The sequence below is a fragment of the Sinohyriopsis cumingii genome, chromosome 6, assembly GCF_028554795.1.
Source record: "Sinohyriopsis cumingii isolate HCF-2022 chromosome 6, ASM2855479v2, whole genome shotgun sequence".
NCBI classification, from domain to species: domain Eukaryota; kingdom Metazoa; phylum Mollusca; class Bivalvia; order Unionida; family Unionidae; genus Sinohyriopsis; species Sinohyriopsis cumingii.
In genome coordinates this window covers 85,428,667-85,451,413 of record NC_142966.1, presented here as the reverse complement: position 1 = coordinate 85,451,413, position 22,747 = coordinate 85,428,667, and the positions used below count along the sequence as shown (strand labels likewise).

The 22,747-nt window shown below is 34.5% G+C and overlaps 1 protein-coding gene across 1 annotated transcript in view; it reads right to left on the bottom strand.

Annotated features, from left to right (window-relative positions):
• Positions 1 to 22,747, bottom strand: part of LOC149797361 (scavenger receptor cysteine-rich type 1 protein M130-like) — a 51,465-nt gene that overhangs the window by 4,629 nt on the left and 24,089 nt on the right. Inside the window, exons 15-21 of the mRNA XM_089962113.1 lie at positions 19,800 to 19,944; positions 18,234 to 18,391; positions 16,750 to 16,891; positions 16,072 to 16,226; positions 14,120 to 14,298; positions 7,940 to 8,093; positions 532 to 734 (exon numbers count right to left, since the gene is read on the bottom strand). Coding sequence (XP_089818239.1) covers positions 532 to 734; positions 7,940 to 8,093; positions 14,120 to 14,298; positions 16,072 to 16,226; positions 16,750 to 16,891; positions 18,234 to 18,391; positions 19,800 to 19,944 — 1,136 coding nt within the window. The remainder of the gene's footprint in view (positions 1 to 531; positions 735 to 7,939; positions 8,094 to 14,119; positions 14,299 to 16,071; positions 16,227 to 16,749; positions 16,892 to 18,233; positions 18,392 to 19,799; positions 19,945 to 22,747) is intronic.

Sequence of the window (22,747 nt, the reverse complement as noted above, 5' to 3'; positions counted from 1 at the left end):
TCTCTAATCAGGGAATCTTCAGATGGAACATATCGGGGACGTTTGCGTCAAGAAAATGATATCATTATTTTTTTGTTCATTTTTATGCCTGAGAATAATCAAAATGCCTTCACCAAAAATATATCATGCGCTGTGAAATAAGTTCAGCACGTCTCTAATTCTCTCTCCCTCTCTCTCTCTCTCTCTCTCACACACACACACACACACACACCTTGTATTCTTACCTTGAATTTCTCAAACACAGGAGTAAAGTGTATATTAAGGAGCAACTTTCTGTCTCAACAAAGGTACAAATTATGTGTGGTAACCACATCCATATACCAGTGGATACAAGAGACCAATTAATTCCATGTTACAGGTATCGAAGTGAATGATCATGTCTGATACAAATTTATGCCACAAAAATGAGATAAAAAGCTCGTTCAAACAAAAGACCATTGCAAGTTTCTTTCTAATTGATTTGAGAGATTATTATCGGCAATTATTTATATGAAATAGTTTGCATTTAAAACATGAGGCTTCATGATGTACCTGTCTGTTCGTGCCACAGTCTGTATACGCATATAAAAAATGCAGTTCGTCATTCACCACTTTCCCTGTACAAGATCTCTGAGACATGTATATGGTTGCAGGATCAGCACTAGGATCTAGCATTTTGATAATCGTTGTGTTAATTTTCATGCTCCATCCGGAGGACGTACATCCAGCTGTCAGTGCATGTTCTAGCGCCAGTGCTAAATATGAAGAAAACAGTTTGAATAATCGTAGACGGAACTGATACAAATAATAATAATAATAATAATAATAATAATAATAATAATAATAATTGACCTTACAGGCCATAATACCTTGACATATTATGTACATAAAATCATGCCAGTACAAAATTGAATGCAAATATTTGCTCCATCAATCTGTGAGAGATGAATATACAACTTTCAAATGTTTTCCACTTTACGTCAACACAAATTGAAATACATATTTGCTTTAAAATAGTACACAAAGAATACCAACATTTTCACAGAGAAACATGCCCAAAACATTATGGGCCCTTTAATATCCCATTATAGAAAATAACCCATTATTATATCCTAGTCGCATCGTTGAAATTCGTGAAACATTTATCTAACGAGTATTCGATGCAAAATGATACAATATGATTCAAATAGAAACATGTCTGTATCTGCTGAGCACGATCGGAACGACTTTAATGTATGTCACATTCAACGGAACGAATAACGTAATTTAAATATGCATTTCATTTTTATAAGAAACGCTCTTGCTGACATAACCTCAGATACATATAATGTTCAATTATTGCGGATAATAATCGCCTATTCGATATTGTTTCAATCAATTAATATTCCGTGAAACAGGCATATCACATAAATATATTAGTCATGAGACAAACGAAGTAGTCAGGACGGAAAATAATATCCCAGGATTCGGCATGAGAATGCTTGATAATATTAACTTAGTTTTATATAAAAACAAAAAAATAACATTATCATATAGGTTAGAGAATTTTAATTCCCACTCTATGGAGATTCGAACTTGGGCTTCACCCATCACCGTGCCTGTAAGCATCAATCTCTATACCATATCGACAATGCAAATATTACCTAAACGCGATAACACAAGGTGGGTGGTATATGCATCAATGCGTTGGAGACCCCATGTCGAAGTAGTTATTAGTTCTCATTTATACACAGTCTTTACACTATTCATAAATTAAACATAAACAATTAATGAATTAACGTTCTAGATAAATAAATTTGCATCCAGTACGATATCAATATATTCAAGAACAGGACAATTCAATAAATTGATATGGTCTGAAAAAATAAAGACTTAAAGAAAGTAAGAACTACGCATTCGTTTTAGTTATCATATTAAAACTTTGATTATGCCTTGCACCATCATAAGAAAATGTGGCAAATAATAGTGAATATTATTACTAAAACAGCTGTCTGCAACTCCACAAAAGACAACTGAATTAGGGTTATTAACTTGAGAAAGTTCCAAACAAGTGTTTGCAGAAGTTTAAGAATACTGTTGAGTAATCTATAATTTAACTAAGTCATAGCAGACCATTCCTCGCACATTTTGAGTTGATATATCAATGTCATATTTGTTAATGTCGCCAGTTTTAATGACGTCTTCAGTCCTAGTATCAAGAATTTATAACAGAATGTGTCCAATAAGATAATAATGTTTTAGCCAATAAAATGGGACCGATTATAGTGATATAGACTACATGGGTGACTGAATCAAACATATTCTAGACCATCCATTTCTACATCATTTTTTTTGTAAGCGACCTTGTTGTTATATTAATAAAGTACGCAATAACTCTCAAAAACATTATTATTATTAAAACATTTCTTTCTTCACTCACTAATTGTTTTTGAAACAATGATTTTAGTAGATCGAGAATTAAACGGGAGCTTCATTTTAACTGGGCTGAAATCAACATTAGGCAGCCATTTTGAAATGTATGTTTGAACAGTGTAACAATATTCATATTTCTGCTCTGTAACTAAAATGCCGTATTAAGTCATACATTGCACAAGAGGAGTCTGTCTGCTGGGTCTCTTTAGGTATCAAATTCGAGTTTGCTATCCACGCAGTGCCATAGTATCTGCATATAACCCGATCATATCCAAAGCTATGATAAAGTTCACTTGCAATTTAAAATCACATTTGGAAAGACTGACATTCATATACCAATTATACAGTGTGGTGGTGTAAGTGGTGATTATGGACGGGTAGTACCTCTGGTGTGGGTAGCAGTCGTATTCCCTTAGGGTTAGCTAGTCCACTTTTGGTCTCCACTTGGTCCTAAGCTCTCACCTGTGTCTCAAAGAAGCTGTAGCATGCGCAGTGGCTACACCACGTGCAACGGTTTTGACTGGCCGGCTATACCAGGTTGACGGTAACCGACGGGTCTCAAACCCTCGGTGAGTCAGGGATTGTCACCCATTGCATCAGAAGACCAGACCCGGCGGACTGCGCGAAGGAACCATCAGCTTGTCAATGGGCGGGAAGGCGGACAAAGCAAAGAGATGTGGAGCGATAAGAGCACGACAAGACACGTGGGATGCCTTTGTCATTCACTACATCCAATCTCAATCTCAGCTGTCTTGACTATGTCTTCCAACTGGACAAAGTTTAGTCTGGCTGAGTGAGGCTGACCCAGCGCAATTCGTTCTCACTTTAATCTAACTCACGCACAAGTCATTTATGTTATCAACAGTGCCCAAATCCTGCGGCGATGAGCGAGCTGCGACAATGAAGGGTGTGCATACACTTTTAGCCGTAGTGGAAGACCTGCATGCACGCGGTTCAAGCCATATGCTCTTCTTGCATTGACCTGAATCATAAATGGATGTCAACAACCGGACCTCTTCAGGATAGCGTTGTTTACATCCGTAGCATGAGGAAGGGGCTAGAAAAATTGCCCCAAGAAAGCCTGCTTCATTTATCGCGACAAACGTACCGCGGCGAGAGGGAATCCCATTCTTGCAGTCGAAACACAAAGAAAATCCGAAAGGTTGCTCACACTGTTGGTATCGTGGAACATATGCACTCTACTGGATCGTACAGAGGCTTGCTTGTCAGGCCTGAGAGAAGAACTTACTCGCTGGAAGATAGCGATAGGAGCCCTGAGTGAAACTCGCTTGGCATACGAGCCAGCTGACTCAAGTTAGATCTGGCTACACCTTTTACTGGCGTGGACGTGGCATCGATGAACGTCTTGAGTCTGGAGTTGGATTCGCTGTAAAGTCTTTAGTACTTATGCACCAACCATGACCAATCCGGAGGAAGCCAAAGGCAAGTTATATCAGGATTTGGACTCTCTGATTGCTTCAGTACCAAAGTCAGACAAACTGATCACTTTTGGTGATTTTAATGCCAGATTTATCGTTGAAGGGAGTTATTGGAGGACATGGAATTTTCAACTGCAACAGCAATGGATATCAGCTGTTGAGTATGTGCGCAATATATGTCCTTCTGAGCACAAACACCGTCTTCCGTCTGCCTAACCGTGATTAAACAACTTGGATGTACCCACGGCCTCAGCGTTGGCATCAGATGGACTACATCTTAGTCCGTTGGAACGACAGGCAGGAGGTCCCTGTGACCATGGCCTTATATGGTGCCGAATGCTGGACATACCACATGATACTGATCTGAAAGATGAATCTTATAATTCAAGCTCCCATACGACCACAGGAAATTAAAGCACAAAGCGACCCAAAGTGTCATGGCTGAAAGCATGTAACACTGATCAAACTCTGTCTGAAGCTGTGACCATCCAGGTAGAAACCACATACTCTGTTACCAGTGATGCAGAGAAATGATGGCAGGCCTTCAACCATCTGGTGTACTCTACTGCATCTGAAATCCTAGGCGGAACTGCGCGAAAGCACCAAGACTAGTTCGACGTGAAAAGTCCTTGATCGAGGAGGGGCATCGTATCCATCGTGCATACAACCGCATCCGCCAGCTCCTGAAGAAGATTACCTGGAACCATCCATCGGTGTCAATGGCCAAATTTTCAAAAATGTACTCACATACTGTGGCAGTACCTTCTCAAAAGCAGTCTACACAGACGCTGAGGTCAACACCAGGATCTCCAGAGCCAGCTTAACATTGGCAGACTCCGCATAAATGTCTGGGATAGGAGAGGCATAAAGATTGCCACCAACCTCAAAGTCTACGCAGTGATTGTTTTCCCCACCCTCCCGTATGATTGCGGGACCTGGACTGTATATAGTCACGATGTTAAAATATCGAACAACTTCCATATGAGCACAGTGAAAAAACTATTGAAAATCAGGTTGCAGGACAAGGTGCTGAACACAGAGGTGAATACATAGGCCGGTATGACAAGTATCCATACCATGCTGTGCAAGGCACAGCTTCGATGGGCTGGCCATGTTGTCCGCATGTCGATTGAACGCCTATCTTTGCGCCTGATAGCTGGGAGAGTGTTGCTGCATACTGATCAGCTTAGCGCATTTCAAGTTAATGCCAGTCCGGCAGCCATTGATCAGAATGGACTGGTGGACCCAGATCAGAAACGTGATGAGCTCTAATCCAGGAATAGCTCCTAGTCAGCAATCTGTACATCCTTGTCTCCACTGCAACATACACTTTGGGGCCCGGATCGGACTGATGAGTCATCTCTGGACCCACCCCCAGTGAATCGATGACATTGAATAGTCCTCATCGACACCGATAGACAAACATCATCAGACATTGCAGGATGTTAAAGAAGAGGTATCAGCAAAAACAACTTCCTTATGATTCCTATTATACGTAAATAGAGAAAATGCCAACCCATATCTAAAATGTTGAAAGCTTCCTGTTTTAAAGTAACATCTCAAATTCACAAAATATTGTGTGTACAATATAATTTTAAAACTACGAGCACCCTTATCAATTCAAAACTACAATCCACTTCAATATTCCCCGTCTGATTATGTTATTACAAGTAGAGTACAAGAAGAAACAAAAGTACGTGCTCGTTGTCTCTCTTGCGGAATGTTAGGACAAGCAAAAATTAACAGTCATTTTTGTGTGTTGTCCTTGTCCAAAAGCAAAGGTAAATTCAGGAAAATATCTCTACCCTATCTGAAAACGGCTATACCCCTCTTCTCCTATTTTAAACAACACGAGAGTTACATTCAAACAGGATAGGATCTAGAACAACATGTAAAAGTAAAGCTGTCTTACCTATTATAACATAAATAAAAGTCTGTTTAAAAAAATACCAATCCATTCACAAAAGGTATGATGCCAAAGATGCTGTACATAATATAAGTTAAACCCCTATTATTGAAAAAGTACATGCTCTTGTCCCCTTTATGAGCATATCATTGTTATTATAATAAAATTAAAATCTCTACCTTCTTCTTTAATATCCTCACCCTCAACTATTATCCTTTTTTAAAGCACAGGTCTTTTAAATTATTTCATTGTATAAACATAAATGGCAGAATATCAGACGGGAACGTTACTGTGCATGAATGTATGTACGCAATGGTAGTATTGATGAAACATCTGTGGTTCAAAAGTATATACAAACAGTCTTTGTAATCGAACCTGTACAAAATTTAGTGTGATTCCTCTTCTAAGGTCAAGGTCGAGTAACCTTTATAGCGGGATAGTTCCTTAATATTTAAATTCTAAGCCGTTTATAAATGTTATAAACAGTGCATTCATTATTTCTGGACTAATTTATAAGCGAATTAACGAACAAGAAATGAAACATAGTTTTCTTTGTTTGATATATTATTGTACAATGCGTCAGATGTAAAGTACAAATATATATAATTACGGAAGAAACTATAGCTATTATATATATATATATATATATATATATATATATATATATATATATATATATATATATATATATATATATATATATATACCCACTATTTTACTATTTTCTTACTACTATATTATAATTTCAAGGCCTGAGACTAAAACAAAACTTCAGTTATTTTAATAATTGAAATGATATTGTAACGAGTGGAGTATAATAAATTATGAACGTAATCCATCATTGATTGGTTCAGGGTATTACGAAACAAGGCGAAATTAACAACACGGTACACTTTTATTGGTTTCCCAAAGGCAAAGTTAAATTGATTTGTAAATCCCTTCTTTCATTTATAATGTCCCTCCATTCACTCTCCTCCTATTTTAAACATTATGACCCATTTAGATAAGTCAATGTATACAAGAATTTAAATAAAATAGAATTGAAAACCCCTATTATTTAAAATATCTACTCGAGTCCTCCTTATCAATATATGGTCAATGTAATAAATAAAGTCAAAATCTCTACCATCTTCTATAAGTTCCCCCTCACTCCCCCCTCGCTGTTTTTAAAAACAAAACTATAAACTTGATGTTTTTATTCATGACCACTATAATATTGCTAATAGCGTATAAGGTAAAACGCATGTAGGTCAAGGTTTTGTGTGTCTGGAGTATCAAGTTAAGCATATTTTGTTAGTGACAAATGATAAGAATTCATGGTTGGCAATTGTGTTTTTTATTGGTTTCTTAACACCTGTCAGCAACATATTTGGTATGTGCCAGATTTAAAATACGTTATAATTCTTCTAGCGTACTATTAGGTGAAAGTTTCATTCATTACGTATACATATTTAAGTAAAAGCATCGTATATTGATAAACACACCATAAGGTGATTTTAGGGCTTAGAGAAAGTATCCTATCGATAATGGTTTAGATTCTAATACACATTCTTTTACATACTGACCCGTATAAATCCGCTGGGAGTTTGTTTAAAATAAGAGGTGGTGGCATTCTAAATAGAGATTTAGCTTTTTACATAAATTTGCACTTGTTTTCATATCATTTCATTTTTCCCTATAATAAAAGTGGGTCGAGGAGGGTGGATACATTATACAGTAGGTTAGAAATTTTAACTAATGTAGGAGAGGATCACAAATTGATACAGGGAGAGAGTGTGTTTATTTTAGTTATTAATTTTAAAGTCTATTTCGTACATATTCTTCTTCATCCTACCTGTGTGAAAGAGATGATAGTTTTGTTTATAATAAACGATTAGGGAAATTAGGACCTTATATACCGAGTGACGATTGTTCTGCGTCTTATTACACTTTTGCAAACAACATTTCAAAATGGCGTCTTAATGAAATTCTCTGTAGAAAAAACCGTGACCTTGTTTAATACGGAGCTCTAGTTTGGGTCGCAATCGTTACACTGCACTACTTATTGTTTTGTGTTAAATACAACGGATGTTACGTTTCGGCTAAATTAAACCAAAACGTATAATGTTTGCAATTATTTTCTTTCACGATGGCATCTTCAGGTAACCAAATCATAATATACTATATCGGATTTAATTTGGATAATTTAACATTAAATACATACGAGCCCACTGTGCATAAAATCCTTGGTTTTCACCATAACTGTCGGAGTGGAAATGTACACTGAATTTTTTGGCAACAATTGGCTCTAGGTTTCCATAGCTGTATATAGAACCTTTCCAGCTGTATAATCTTGAGCCAGGGAAACCCTCACGTACCTTCAGAAACAAACGAAAGGCAAACTATTGGAAATTCAGAAATGGCAATTTTTATTTCAGACTTAACAAAATTGTTAAAAGCATCTTACATATTACATGGTAACACATGTGAATTATATTATGTATGAACTACTTAAAAATAATGTATATTGTTGCATTGGAAAACTTGACGATGAGCAATATAAAACATATAAACCAATGCACACGAATAATAATAATAATAATAATAATAATAATAATAATAATTTTAATAATAATAATAACAAAAATAATAACATCATCTAAACAACAATCACAATGATGATGACAATGATGATGATGAAGATAATGATGATGATGATTACTATTATTATTATTATTTTATTTATAATAACTGAACAATAATATCAATAATATTATTATTGTAATAATAATAATAATAATAATAATTATTATTATTATTATTATTATTATCATTATTATTATTATTATTATTATTATTATTATTATTATTATTTGCTGAGGTCGCACATAATTAAATCACCAGTTTAAAGTATCTGTAACACTAATGACATAATGCGAGTTTTACGTTTCTGGAGGAAAAGCTGACTGACAAAGTAGAATAATAATTTGGCGTCATTAGTGGTACTACGCTTTGCAATACATTAAGAACTGCAATATATGAAAATGTAAGTACCCAGGTTTGATACCAGACTTTTATGATAACATAGCTTTCCATTGATATAATATGTTGAATGTGATCACACATGCAAATACCATGCATGTTAATCAGATCCCGACTATTTGATAACTCCCGTTATTGCTTGTTTACTAGAATAAAAACAGTATGCAGCGTATTCAATCTGGTGAAGATTGTATACCATTCTACACATCAGCCATTATGTTGTAGGAGTTGGAGGAATCTGCCCATTTGAAAATGTACAATAATAACAATAAACTGAGTAATTGGGACAAAGAAGTAAAGGTTCGTCAATAGTACAGACAAAATCAAAGGCAAAATGAAACCTGGAGAATATTGCTCGTATTGATGTAAACAACAAAGCCTAATGGAAAGGTTGTGTCATTTTGTCATATAACGTTTTCAGTTGCAAGACCTCCACTTTGGCGAATACATGCGAATGGTACATTACATGCATTATTTTCTCATGTCAAGAATACAGAAATCCCAAACGTCCTTTTTAAAGATATTGCAAAAGTTGATTACACCAAGCATGGAGTATTTTCTTATGTCAAGGATTTTAGACTCCATGTCGGGATTTGGACCGAGACAATGAAATCCCAGTCAAGGGATTTTAGTATGTGTAGCCGAGTGTGAGGGACACATACTTTAATCCCACGACTGGGATTTCTATGTTTTGGTACAAACACCGACATAGATTATTTTTCTTACCCAGTTTTTTTCCAACTGCACTGAAATAACCATGCATCCTTGCAATTAACGTTTCAGACCTAGAACACAGTATTCATCAAGTACTATTATTGTTCTACATAAGGCAATCAGGGTTTGTACTCTTTTACAAAAATGAATTTATGTAGGAAGGATCTAGCTAAGTATGCCGATCTTACAAAAAGGAAAATAAATCAACATAAAAGAAAGTTATTATTGTTATAAGTTGGAAGTATTACGCAATGAGCGTCTAGAACCAAGTGCTTTTGTTTGTTACAAATATATGTACTGCAGATGTAAACGAATATGTTAATGACGGCAATGGATGGGATGACCTGTCGACCTTTACTTAGTACACAAGCTTCACGCATGAAAAAAGTAGAAACATCATATCATTTGATATTAGTACTGCAGTAAAACATTTAATCGATGGATGTCATATGAAACTGACAATACATAATTAATACCTTTTATACGGTCAAGTTTTAACTTTTATCAGTCACAATTCTGAAAACGTTACTATGCAATATGCCTACTTGGTACAGTTCTAACGAAGCGCATGGTGACATCATGATATTTCTAATTCATGACTTTCTTGGTAATTTATATTTTCTGTCCTGGAAAAATGGCAAGTGTTGCTATCTCTAGTTGAATAATACGCTACATGTAAATATGTTTTGTGGAATAGCACGTGGACTGATGAATGAAGCACTCTGGTTGGTAAGCTCAGTTTCAAATGCAATCGAATTATTATATTTGATTCAACTAGGACGGCGGGTTGGTATTCGACACATTTAGAATAAGCCAGTTTGACATAGCACATTTTTGGTCTTTGCCGGCTTTGCAACAGCGCTTAAGAGAGTTTGGTTTTGTGCGACCAGTGATGTGTATTGTCTGTGCTTCTTGATCTCTATTAGATAGCTCGACGTGTGTATGTGTGTGTGTGTGTGTGTGTGTGTGTGCTGTTATCAAAGTTGAAGAGACCTTAAGTTGCTTGATTTTATAACAACTACATCAGGTACAATCGTAGCCCTCAAGGGTGTATTTAAAAGGTATTTTATAGCGTGGATACTATGACTGAGACGACTGGTCAGATATAACTAGACCGATATAGGAAAAGCAAGTTAGCAAACCAGGCAGATTTCTCTGTCGCATGAGTGAGAGAGCAGAAATCCCAAACTTTTAATTTCTTGATACTACGACGGTTGATTAGACAAATGTCAATCTACCAGATACACACTAGAGAACCAATAACAGACTTACTAATATATTTCTAATAGATCAAGACAGTTTTTATGTTATCAACGCCCTACGTACCCAAAATCATTTGTCTAGATAAAATAAGAAAACCTTTTATTATATTTAACATATTTCTTGTTCAAAACGAGTTTTTAGCCTTGTGGAAAACAGTACAATAAAACAGGTGCATAAAAAGAAAGTGTCAATGTTTCAAACTGAATGCGTATTAAGTTGTTTTTATAAAATTTATTAAATTCGCTATTTGACAATTACACGATTTTATAATTAATTATATACCTGGTCTTCTTTCCCACAAAGTTAACGAAGTTTGGTTTATATATATGTAACACGTCATATATAACGACCTTTATGAGGGTAATGATACTCTTTGTTGATGAAGGGTCACTGGGCTATTTATCAAATTTTACTTGCAAGATTTAATAAATAATTGGCGACTGGTCAAAGCATCGGTTACTCGACTTCATTCCACTAACCAAAATGAGATAATATTATATCAATGTAAGGTATAGTCAGTTACATATTTATATTTTGTAAGTGAAATTCAAACACAATATTAGCTCTTGTGTTGATTACCACAAACCTATTCGCAGAAGATGTGTATACAAACAGTTTTCAATTTCGATAACCCCTTTTCCTCTAACCATTTTGAACACTGTTTAAGATAGTTTGTCGCTAAGATTTAATGGTATATTCTTTAATATATATCAGATCAAATAGTCATCGGCATAAAATGAAAGGTTAGCTATAAATGGATTAAAGAATGTCAATATGATGTTAATGTTGATGTTCAGTAGGTTAAACGACACTATTCTGCCCTGGGGTACATCCATCTCGTGGTGAGGATAGCTTCAGAAATGATGGTGTCTATCTTAACTCGATTTCTTTTAAAAGATTGGAGATACAGTTATCTAGACCCAACTTGATTAGTTCATTCGTCATGCTCTACTTCCATTCGGTGTCATAAGCGTTCTTCAGCTAGACAAATATAGTAGTTATTTGTTCTATCTTTATGATAGCGTCTCTAATAAATGATTCTAGTCTGACCAAATCGTATGCTATACTTCTCTGGCGTCCGATTCCACACTAGATATATGATAATAGTTGGATCTTACATAACAGATTAATCTATACTTTATCATGCATTCCTTGATTGTGTAAAAGCAGCTCATTAATAATATCAGTTGATTTCTGAAAATGTCGGTTTGGTTCTTTCAAGTTTTGAGTCAACTATAAACCTTGCTTCTCGCCAGAGCTGTGGGAAGTCGCCAGTTTCCCAAATAATGTCAAGCAGTTTACTGAGAGCTGTGTCCGGCAATTGTTTATGTTGACATCGTTTGATCCTGCTGAAGTGCCATGGTCTCGATCAAGAGAGTCACGAAACTCTCTGCGAGTAAAAGGTTCGTTTGAATCTTCAACATTAGCAGAGTTGAAATTTAGTGAAACCTTTTCGTTCGGGTCCTGACAAAACAGAATGTTTGGTTTTTTGATGGGTATTTGCATAATATTTTGACTACTGTCTTTGAGTTTTCTGGTACGGTTGTAGTAGTCAATTTAACATATTAATCCATGATCCGTCTTTTTAGCCAATGATGTTTACTACTATAGTCATACAATTTACTAGAGGAGCGAGAGTTCAACGTACGTACAATCTCCATGTAATTCTCCTGTTGTCTCTGTTTTTAGGACAAACCTTAGTTCCGACCCAATTCCGTTTGCAGACAATATCTTAGCGTGCTTTAACAACCACAGTATGCTGACATGTTTAGGAATTTAGATATAATTGTAATGATTTACATAATGATGTGAATTGTAATCGTTTCGGAGATAATGCACTGTGTGCTTCGTCGGAAATATAGAAAGTGCACAACATTTGATATCTATTTTGCTAATAATATATAGAAAAGCGTAACTAATCGGTTTAAAATCAAATTTAGCTCTGTATACTGCGATTATAAATATTGTTATCTAGATAAATGATTTTACTGTGAAATTTAAATTTCATTTATTTGACTTCTTCTAAATGTAGTAAAGACAAGACACATTCGATATAATTAAGACTCTTTCAAAATTTGCCTTCTACATTTAACTAAAATCTGCCATATGTATAAAGAAGGGCATGATATTTTATATGTTGGCTACTGTTTGTCTTGTGCATTCATTTTGTTGTACGTAGTCTTATCCAGTATATACCACGTCGATACGTCGATTCGTTTATAATTTCTTTAATGTAATCTCTTGCTGTCTCTATCTTTGGCTGTCTGCCTTTCTTTGCTGTTGCACTCTTTTCATGAATATTGCATGCTTACATCTAATTTTATGAAACCAAATATTATTTTACCCATGTAAATTTCTAATACATAGTGATGGACTGACTTATTCTAAGTATTGAGAATGTTTAGCCTGACCCCATTTGTCAACATGTATGGCAATACAACATGTTTCAACAATCTCTTTTAAATTACTAATGTTAAAAATGTTACTGCAAATGTCGACATTCAGATCGGTATCCATTCATTCGTCTGCTCTTCTTGTAGCGTTGTGTGTAATCCATTCTAAACTGCAGCGCATATTGTGTCCAAAATATATTTGTCCTTCATCAATGGAAAGATCTTGCAATTAGCGTTAGCAAACTAGGAAATAGTTTCTCCATGCTCTATTTTTATGATTTAGGACCGACACTGATAACAAAAATACTAACTAAATCGCGCGAAAATTCAAAGATCCATAACTTTTGAACGAGGTGGTGAGCGGGGGGGGGGGGGGGGAGGGAGGGGTTAAAATCACGCTCTAAGAAACTGTTTTGTTGCTTACAAACAAACTGAATATATTAGAATACGAACATGTTCAATATATCTGGGTGGAAACTATTAGAAAGAATATTTAAATTACAACTAGTTATGGACATTTAGAGATTTTTCAGAGATCAGACTGCAGATCAATTGCGGGAGGCAGTGGTTATTTAAATAATCATTTTAAACAAAACACATATACTCCAGCTTAATGTATATATGTGTGTACTCATTAACCTGCTTGTTTCTATGTGTTTTTGTTTCTAACTCAAAGAAGTTCCTCTCGTAAACATTTCATTTCAAAGATTCTGACTGCTAGGAAAGCCAAAGTATGACTTTGTGATATTTTCGGTTAAGTCAACAAGCCTCACTAGGGACTAATTAAATTTCTCTAATTAGACGTTATTTTTTATTTTGTTTTTCGGTATCCATATTGAGAAAAGCAATTTATTCAAGATAGTTATACTTATTAATGTTATAAGTCGTTTAGGTCTGCTCAAAGCTTAAGACAATGTTTGGATGAAGATAATACCACGCATTTTCTGAAATAGTTTTACATACTGTTGTGCCTTCCACAAGTGTTTACTTACCTCCACCTCATCCCCGTCATTATTTAAGATCATCTGAGTAAACTTTAAAATATAAAAACCCGACCGTGAAGGTCCATGTGGTTTTATGATATATAAACAGCCCCAGTTTGGTGGATAGTATGAAGGATAATTGGTAGACGCCAAGGTGCCTGTACTGGCGGTGTACTCGTAATAGCAATCTGAAACAGAAGTTATATTTGAGAAGAGGGCTTAACTAAATTTGAATATATATTTAAGTAAATTAAAAGTTTGTTTGCTTATCGTCTTTGTATTGTCAAAACATTTTTCTGAATCTATATGTTTAATCTAAGTTTTCTAGAGCTGTTTCTAACTAATGTCAAACGTAACCATAAAAGGAAAAAGAAAATTATAATGTGTGTTAGCACAGGTTAACAAAATATTTTTTTTTAATTAGCTCGAATCCAAGATTTTCTAGAAATGCTCAAGACTATGGGTCCAGGCAACTATTATCGATACAAAATTAATGCAGATGATCTTGTGTATCATTGTCATAAATGTACTAATCCACCATAAGGGCGTAATAAAAAAAGTCCAAGAACTGTTCATTTAATTTTTGAAAAAGGAAACGATCAGAGAAACCTTTGCATTTGGAGCTTGGGAAAATTTGGCGTTGTTTTGTTAAACAAACTAAATCAGATATCGTTAAGATAAGAAACGAACATATTTATTCTTTCGAGCGTCTGTCTCCATTTAGAAACGGAGATTGGAATAAATAAAAGGAAGATTTAAAGTGATAAATGTTACCTGATTGGTAATAATGCCGAAGAGGACCAATACTATTTTCTGTTATCCTGTCCAATATATTGGGATTCATCTTTTCTATCAACTGGGACTAATAGCATTAATTATATATGGAAATTCATGAAAAGGTCTAAATAAAAACTTTAGATATTGTTTTATGTGAAGGCAGAAACATTAAAACGTCATCCCAACAACCGTGCGTTCAGATTTAATTTATTCATTGAAACAATATTGATTGTATTCTACGTGTATATCCTGATGTTAGACATGGATCATTGGACATAATGTACACACCAACCCCCAGCAATCCCAAGCCCCAACCCCTAGATCTGAAACCTTTTTTTAGCTTTGTAGTTGAACACTATTCATCCGAGTCTTTTCTACGATAAAGAATTGAATTAAACTGAGTTGCGGAATAATTAAATTAATTTCCTAATGTCGTTATGTATCATCTGATCACAAGAATAAGTTGCAGGATTTATATAACTTCGATCTTCGAGGCGCTCTTACAGGAAAACCAGCCAAAGGAAAACAGTGATAATTTTGAATGATTGTTAGGTCAATTGCATCCACTATTTCCGGCCGACGCTGTTAAATGATATTGGTCAGTTGGCATTACATAGTAAGGGAGGCAACTCATGAAATCCAATATATGTCATTATAACAAATCTCTTAAATGTCTGTTAGATTCTGCAAGGTGTAGATAGGGTTAGGGTATCGGAACGTTGGCTTGCGAAGATGGCACACACACTGTAGCAGTAATTAGCATTCTTACAAATATATAATTATGATGTTTTTATTTGTTAATGTTCATTATATTGTACCAAATGTAAGCAGCCCAATTTGTCTAAAAGAAAAATAGGCCAACGTATGAAGGTATTATGTGTTTTAAAATCAAAATATTCAATCTTGAGAATTATTTCTTATCCTTCCATATCCTTAGTTCAAGCAACCGTGTGTAACATTAATAGAATGTTCGCAAACCCATAGAAAAAATATTGAGTTTGATTCATTGTATCGGGACATTTATCACAAACTGAGCACATGTATTCCAGTTGAACACATCAAAATTATTTGTATTCAAGTCTGCAGTTAGTAGTCGACTGTTTAATGTATCCATTTCAAAATGATTTAGTTTTGATGCACACAAAAGAGGCATGTGATCAACGAAACATTAAAACTGCACTTACTCAGACAGTTCACTGAGGCAAAACTACAGTTTGACGACACATTTTGTATACTGCATTGATCGACGTGATTTTCCCACCCAGCGCAATCGACGGACAGATATTCACTGGCTGAAGTCGAGTTACTTATGTTTGCATTCGTGCTTGGAGCAGCCACGCTATAATAATAATAATAATAATAATAATATTATTATTATTATTATTATTATTATTATTATTATTATTATTATTATTATTTTGGAAATCATTATATCTACGTGATTTGAATAATGCCTGGAGAATAATATAATGTCCACCTTTCCGTTACGACAGGATGGAAAATCAACATATTCTTTCAATATTGCTACCCGTATAACGCCCATCTTCAAGAAATTGGTTAATTATTGAATCTTGCAACCGCGATGAACTGGAGAGTTAAAGAGTTAAATTTGCGAAGATTCGTTTGCAAGAATAATTGCACTGCAGTACTTTTTCTTTCGTTGAAAGACAGTATGACTTTATCACAAAATATGATATCGGTAACTCTTATCCAAAGCAACATCTGATACTGCGCCATGTCAAATGATTAACTAATAATGTAAATATCAACTATATGCTAAAATTGTTAAATGCGCAAGGCAGCGAGTTTTATTCATATGGGACATATCTTCATTGTCTATATAGTTATTCGAGCATACAAACCTGAATCCTAGACTTCTACAGAAAACTCTTGCTTCGTCACTGTACCATCCTGAAGAACAGATCTGCTTCCAACGTCCATTTTCATGTATCTGGGCGTAACCCATTGATGAGTTACCCCCTTGCACTTGTACCTGAATTCCTCCTAAATTAATAATAATAATATTAGAACACGTTATTTGACAAGTAAAACCTATCCTAGAAGTATTGTATTTGTAAATAAATTAGGCTTATTTTATGATGTTATAAAATGAATCATTTACGTGTAACGGTGTGTGAAAAATAAACCACACACGCTTAATAAATAGTAAGCAAGGGATTATAGAACATACGGATTAAACAAATACCAGCCCCCCACCATCCCCACACCCTACCTACCCAACCATCCACCCACCCATATATATATATATATATATATATATATATATATATATATATATATATACACGCATGACCTTTCAAATATCTCAACAAGTGGAATATCAACATATAATGTATGCATACTATACATTCATTCTATCCGGTATACAAATACACATACATTTCAAGACAGTTTGAAATGACTGCATTACATTATTGACAGAGGGAGTTATTTCTCGCAAATCTTTGGAGTACGTCAGCAGTAAAACGTAAACATCAGTTACCGTGGTATCATCTGGTTGGAAATTATTAGATGGCTTCTTTTTCTGAGCTTTTTCATTTGTTTGGATTAAGTAAACATAGCAGACACTTGGAATGTAAATTTGAGAGTTGGTTTCAATAAAGACACCATAGCATCTGAGTGAATGAATGTCCGGTTATTTGATCACTGGTGAATACAGTGACTTTGAATAAGCCAACCAAAATGACAATCAATGAATGTTAGTTATAGTTGCTTATATCGATACGTTTCTACCATTATGTAATGGTTGTGTTATCGATTTTTATTCCAAATCTTGGAATATAGATTTAATGTTTGCATTACGAACCATTTGATTCAGAACGCACACCTAACATTAAAAGTATTCAGTTTTTACTAGGGTAATTGGCGCGAATTTAAAATTAACGTTCTCATCCAGCTCAGATTCGTTTCTTTTTTATCTCGCTTGACAGGTTGGAATAATTATACTTTCCTGTCCTGTCTTTTCTTATTCAAGACTAATATCTGGAATTAAAACGCTGCTATAGGGATCATGGAATAACTATATATATATATATATATATATATATATATATATATATATATATATATATATATATATAGAGAGAGAGAGAGAGAGAGAGAGAGAGAGAGAGAGATAGATACTGAATTCAATATGGGAAATTACTGCCGTAAGAACAAAATATCAAACAGACATATTAGTAGCTTGCCAAAGACTTGTTTCTCAGTTTAAACATCTCAACAGGCCTTAATGCATGCAGACTTATTAATTACATGACAGGTACTGTGGACGTTTGCATCTCTATCTGCACGTGAAACGTTTTCTGTAACGATTACTTCAGCTCACCTGAGCAATCGATTCCAACAACGTCATCTGTACAATTAGTTATGTCAGAAAACGCCTTACACAGACCAATGTCTGTCTCGTTGCCGGCACATTGCAAATCTCCAAATAGTACTGTTTTACTTGTACCATTATAAGCATACGCATTTGGAGTAGATAATCTGCAGCAGAAAAAAATGTTTATGTAATTATGGGATTTGTGTCATAGCCTTGAATTCCTGTAATATCGGAAGTGAACAAATTAAACTTCAACTCGATAGTAATGTTTTAGAAATATGTGTACAGCACAAACTCACAAATTCAATTTTTGCAATGTCTGATGATAGCGCCGCTAAAATAAATTGAGTGCGCAGGTGGCATGTTTGCATCCGCGATGGTATCCGTTATAGTTGTACATAAAATAATCTGGTGTAGAAAGGATTATTTAGTTTTGCTCGCTGATCTAAAGCGGGGATCACTTTTACGAACATACACAGTATTTCATTTAGTGATGGTTTGATATGTGTTGCGATACTATATAAAGACAAATATATTAACTGACCTATGTATATTTATAGGCTTACAACAAGCATCACAGAAATACTAGTTACCATAACTCAATACACTGTCTGAAGGTTCCACATTTTGGTTGCCAACATATGACTGTCAAAATATGAAATAAATGTGAAGAGACTTATTCCTTTGCAATGAAGGCAGTCGGTTCTTTGTCTGTCGTGAAATAGCGATATGTATCTTATTAGCAAAAATATACTTATCTGTGACAAAATATGTCATTGAGAAAAGATAAATGTTTTATAAGAAATGATAGCTGAAAATTTATCAATATTTTGAGACAAGACATTTTTACTTGCAATGGGTCTCACTAGCGAGTAAATCAAGCATATGTGTGAGTACGGCTTAAAGTTTCATTTTCTTCTTTCACATTATGATTTATGAGCAGCAAGCCTTTCCAAGCCAAATAGTTGTACTTCACGCCACGCACCACTTGACAAGAAGAATTATTTCTATTTCAAATGACTAAATACATATACATATCCTGAGAAATTAGGAAGGGTCAATTTTGCAAAATGAATCCATCCATTTGTTTCGATATGAATACGCATTTACCACGATTGTTCATCTATTTTATTTGTCTTTGTTTGCTGATGTTGAGAAGAATCTGAAAGTAATTGCAAAATAAATGACTTGATTCTCCCTCTTGCAGGCAAATAAGTTCACAAAAGCCATAGTTTCACCTTTAATGTATGTGTGTTTACCAATAGGTAACACATATCAGTTCAAAGACTCGTGTATATTATACAACCTTTAATTATTATGCCCTCAATATGATATTGCCTTAAATAAAGCCAATTTCTGCATAATTTCAATGACGTTGACAAATATGAAAGAGAACAAGCATTACACACACCAAGAAAATTGTATAGGAGATAATACAAATATCGTATTTTAATACTGATTTTGTTCAATAGAGAAAACCTCTAAAAATATATTGGTGTCAAATCATAAATGGCTTAAAGTCTGAAATATGATGTCTGGTGTTTTTGTGTATTTATAATAGAGAAAACTTACTTGTACAACAGCATTCTACAGACAACCTCCGTATTCATTTGATTCCATTTATTCATGCAAAATCCTCCCCACTGATTGTTATAGAAGACCTCCAACTTTCCTTTCCATGGACCAGGTCCATAGGCCAGTCGTACTTTATCACGCCCTACATTAAAATATTATACGTCTCCTTAAATGACAAAGATACAAATTTCTTGTGTTTATTTAAAACAGTGTATTGGTTTGCTAAGTTAGAAAACAAATGTGGTGTAGATGTTGGAATCATAATAATTTATTGATCATAGAATAAATGTATGTTCACATTTGGATACAGCTCGTCCCTGTAGTTGGTTAAATTGCATCTAAATATTGTTAAATTTCAGGATGTGGATCAGGTTAGTGACATAAACAGAAACACAAATTAAAACCGACTATCAGGAAACAATCATTAAAGTTTCCAATTTACTATATCCGTTTTTCGACCTAACGCCAATCAACGAGAGTCGTACAAACTAACATTTGTGTACTGTCTAATTTAGGGTCTCTGTGTTTTTGTATGCTTGTTTCCTTTATTAAATTCAGTTCCTTCCTGTTTATATCTGCATACAAATAGACGGCAAGCTAGCATATGGTCTGATACAATAAACTCTAAGACGGAATTTGTTCACAAAACGTTCCACTGACATTAATATTGTTTATATTGTTTCTCTGCTACATTTGAGAATATACATAGTTAACGCAGTTTTGCATAAAGATGAAATAGCAATTAGGAATTTTCCACTAATTGACTATCAGTTTTGAATCAATCGCACATCCTTAAATTCAATAGATGAATTTGATGTACTTTTATCCATAATCAGGTTCCGTGCAAATTAACGTTATAGATCAGAAGAAAAGATCTCATGACCTGACCTCTAATTTGAAAGCTTGACTCTTCCTTATTTCATCTCTAACCTCTTTATTTGACTACATTTAATAACAGAGCAATGTCCCTACTAGGATATCACTTATATAAATATAAATTTCCAGTTACGTACATATTAGTCTTGTCCTCCGTTCTACTCTTCATTTTCTCATTGACTCTTTGCACTATTCTTTGTCCTCGTAACGACAGTCCACGAAATCAATCTCTCTCCAGTAGTTAGATCCATTTACTTAATCAAATGTTCAGATTAATCGTAGAGAAATGTCTTTAAAATTTAAATTTTTGAGCTTTACTTAAATCATGCGCAATTGTTTTAAGTAATTTTAAAAGATATACAGATTTGCTCGGACGGATTTCCCGACATTTGCTGTTAAAATGAACCGAACCTTATTATATTACTTATACTGACTGCATTACATCATTTAATTAACTCGTACATGTATGCATCAAGCCATTGCATAACGAGCCAACCAGCCACTAAAGTGTATTGATTTCACTGTCATATCATAAATCGTCAAAGACACTGCGTTACTTCATCAGCTTTGCAATCAGTCAATGTGTCACCTGTATAGAAAATTCCGTATTCAAAATAACAAATAATCACTGATTCCCCGTACAACCTAGCAAAAATAACCGTTACACATCTTTCCCGAAGAAACCTGTATAAGATAATAGTAAGTGGTACGGGTACAAAAAGATTAAACCTAAAACCGTTTTTATTTGTGTTGTTGACTCCTTCAAGGTATTTTTAGTTAACTTGGATGGATTTTATAGTGGGCACCTACAAGGGATCTTTTGTGAAAACGATTCGCATATACTCTTCATCGTATTAAACGTTTACCCTTGGATAGACCATTCATAAAATGTAAACCTGATTTGCAGATGGTATTTGAACAATACATTAATTTTGACCACATTGTAACGATACAGGGGAATTGGCGCAATTGTAGGTGGCCCATAGTAACAGATCGAGCCAGTGGAAATGTTTCCGGATAGAATTTATATATCAGCTCTTTCTCAAGTGTTTCATCATTTTATCAGCCAATTTTGCTGAATTTGTTTGTATTTTTAGAAATAGTCTGTATATTGTTTAGACGTTAGACGTTTTTCCTTACAGCACCTAGTTTTCATTACACTGAACTTTAAAAAGGGGCATCAAGAGATTGCTTATTAAAATGTTGCGTAATTCATTTTCACAGCATGCTATTACTATTACGTGTACGCGTGCTAAAAAAATGTAGTAAACTCTACCACAATATTCCCGATATTAAAACAGTTGATACATTTGGTCGCCATAAATGAAGTCAAAGAATAAAAATACCTACAGTTCATATACTGGAGTTTTAAATATTTTGTCAAAATGGGTAGATATACAAGGATTAGACCAGATCAATAAGTGAGGATACATTATCACTATCTCTTATGTGTCGTATCTCGTGTCAATAATTTGGCAAAGTACTGATGACATGCTTTGTTTAACTCTTCTTGTTTTACTAGTCTTTTCATCAATTACCTCCATTGTGTCAATTTATTACAGGTAGATCTCTCGCTTGTACTGGTAGTAGTAATATTATAACTCAAATTGTTGACGAAAAATTTGGTTTGATAATCGATGCAACATATAACCTGGAGTTCACCTGTAAAGATACCTCTTGGGTTCTCAAAGGTGGTGAATATTTAAGTTATAAAAGAAAGACTTAACATTTCAGATTTACTTCCCTTTTCTACGGCAATGACCGTACACGCTCACCTTTTCTCGACACATTTGCCAGACATCGCCTCTCTAAAAGAATAACACCCATACTTCAGATTTTATGTAAGCATAGTGGTGTAATATTTTTAGAAGTGCCACCATTTTGAATATTTTAAAAGAGTTGGAGCCAGTGTAACTATCGCGGTTTATCCACGATTTCAAAAATTACTTAAGACATATCCACATAGGATCCGAAATGCCTCTCTTTGTATATAAAAGGAAGCTTTGGAAGGAAAGTTGAGTCCCTTGTGGAAAATGTTACAAATTTATCGTTTCGGCATGATCCCAGGT